The sequence below is a fragment of the Acyrthosiphon pisum genome, unplaced genomic scaffold (assembly GCF_005508785.2).
Source record: "Acyrthosiphon pisum isolate AL4f unplaced genomic scaffold, pea_aphid_22Mar2018_4r6ur Scaffold_220;HRSCAF=625, whole genome shotgun sequence".
In the NCBI taxonomy this organism is placed as follows: domain Eukaryota; kingdom Metazoa; phylum Arthropoda; class Insecta; order Hemiptera; family Aphididae; genus Acyrthosiphon; species Acyrthosiphon pisum.
In genome coordinates this window covers 7399-9058 of record NW_021771504.1, presented here as the reverse complement: position 1 = coordinate 9058, position 1660 = coordinate 7399, and the positions used below count along the sequence as shown (strand labels likewise).

The 1660-nt window shown below is 30.4% G+C and overlaps 1 protein-coding gene across 1 annotated transcript; it reads left to right on the top strand.

Moving 5' to 3' along the window:
- Positions 1 to 6: 6 nt before the first annotated feature.
- Positions 7 to 1437, top strand: LOC100573342. The gene is made up of 4 exons (XM_008190367.3): positions 7 to 23; positions 380 to 466; positions 528 to 666; positions 742 to 1437. The coding sequence occupies exons 2-4, from the start codon at positions 440 to 442 to the stop codon at positions 933 to 935; spliced, it is 360 nt and encodes a 119-aa protein (XP_008188589.1). The 5' UTR covers positions 7 to 23; positions 380 to 439; the 3' UTR covers positions 936 to 1437.
- Positions 1438 to 1660: the final 223 nt, after the last annotated feature.

The following is a 1660-nucleotide window of genomic DNA, read 5'->3' as shown; positions in this document are numbered from 1 at the left end:
GGTTGTTACAAAGAAACCCATTGGTAAGTTAATAATTTTACATCATATAATCTACTCATTACTAATTTCAGAAATTGTTGTTACCTATTTTTAATTAATAGTATGCAATATACTTAGGTCCTGCAGACTACATAGTGACAAATGTTGCCACTATATTTTTAACAAAATTAAATGTTGTTATATACAAATTGTGTATATAGGTTTACCTACTTACAAAGTTTGTTTCTCTGTACATTATCTAATTTTAAGACATACACTTTTACCCAGTGACATATACAAATGTCTAGATATGCAACTTTTATAAACTCTACTGCTTCAAACAAACAAAAAAGTTGAAAATATAAGACTGATTCGGTAATTTTATTATTTATTAATTTAGGTTGACAATAATTGTGATATATCTGTCGATACGGTCGATATAGAATGTTCCAGTGCAAATATGGTACCATATATGGATCTAACTAAGGTAATTTAAATTTGTTATGAAATATTTAAATATGTTTAGCAATCATAATTATTAATTACAGAGTTCAGAAAGTTTTGAAAATAATAGTAAAAGTGTTCAGTGTTCCATACAATCTCCAACAAAGGCAATTTTGAGAAAAAAAGTAAAAGTATTACAACAACGCCTTAAGCGAAGAGAAACAAAAATAAAATCATTAAAAAGTAATTTAATTAACATAATTGTTTCTAATACAATATTGAATTTGTAAAATGTATTTGTGTTTAACGCTGTTACAGGTCTTGTTATGCGCATTAAGAAAAATGTCCCAATGTCAGATGATGTGACGACACAGCTTGAAGAACATTTTGGTGGGATACCGTTAGCTTTATTACTGCATGAACGCAAAACTAAAAAAATTGGGAAAAATGCCATACGCTATAGTGATTCTATGAAAGAGTTTGCTAAAACGCTTTTCTTCTATTCTCCTTGAGCTTATAAGTATGTACGCACACATTTTAGACTTCCTCATCATTCAACCATTCGAAGCTGGATGAGCACTATGGAATGTGAGCCTGGGTTTTTGGAAGGAGTCTTCAAATTTTTAAAACTTGAAATAACTCAAAAGACTTGGTTACAAGACTGTTCGTTGGTTTTTGATTCTATGTCGATCAGAAAACAACTAATTTGGGAACCTGATAAAGGCAAATATGCTGGAAATGTAGAATTTGGTGTTGGTGAAAGTACAGAGCTAACTGCACAACATATTAATTACAGAAATTCAGTCATGAAGGTCAAGCTTGCAGCACAAACGTTGAGTAGTGGGGTTGCCGATGCAATCGAATATTTGTGTCAAAAAGGTGAACCTTCTTTTACAAATAGCCAAGCTACAGTTGAATTTATAAGAAAAATTGACCGCCTATTTGATATTCTAAATTCTAGAATACCATTTTCTAAAGGTTATAAGAGTCCAATACACGCTGGTAATATCAACACTATAGTGTCTGTATTCAATGATACTACCGATTATTTAAAAACATTAAAATGTGATGGAAGTCCGTTAGTATTAGGTGGGAGAAAAATGTTCATATTAGGTATTTATTGTTTACAATGTCTTCTACTATACAAATTGCTTATAAACTTCTATATAGATCTCAAAGTCCCCTTAAATTTATCTTGACATACAAAATGTCACAGGATCACCTTGAAATTTTTTTT

What these genes read in the sequence shown, in the direction of transcription:
- LOC100573342 (XM_008190367.3), top strand. Translation starts at nt 440, where the DNA reads ATGGTACCATATATGGATCTAACTAAG. An exon ending in CATATATGGATCTAACTAAG is followed by an intron (nt 467 to 527) that starts GTAATTTAAATT and finishes TATTAATTACAG; the next exon opens with AGTTCAGAAAGTTTTGAAAA. An exon ending in AAAAATAAAATCATTAAAAA is followed by an intron (nt 667 to 741) that starts GTAATTTAATTA and finishes ACGCTGTTACAG; the next exon opens with GTCTTGTTATGCGCATTAAG.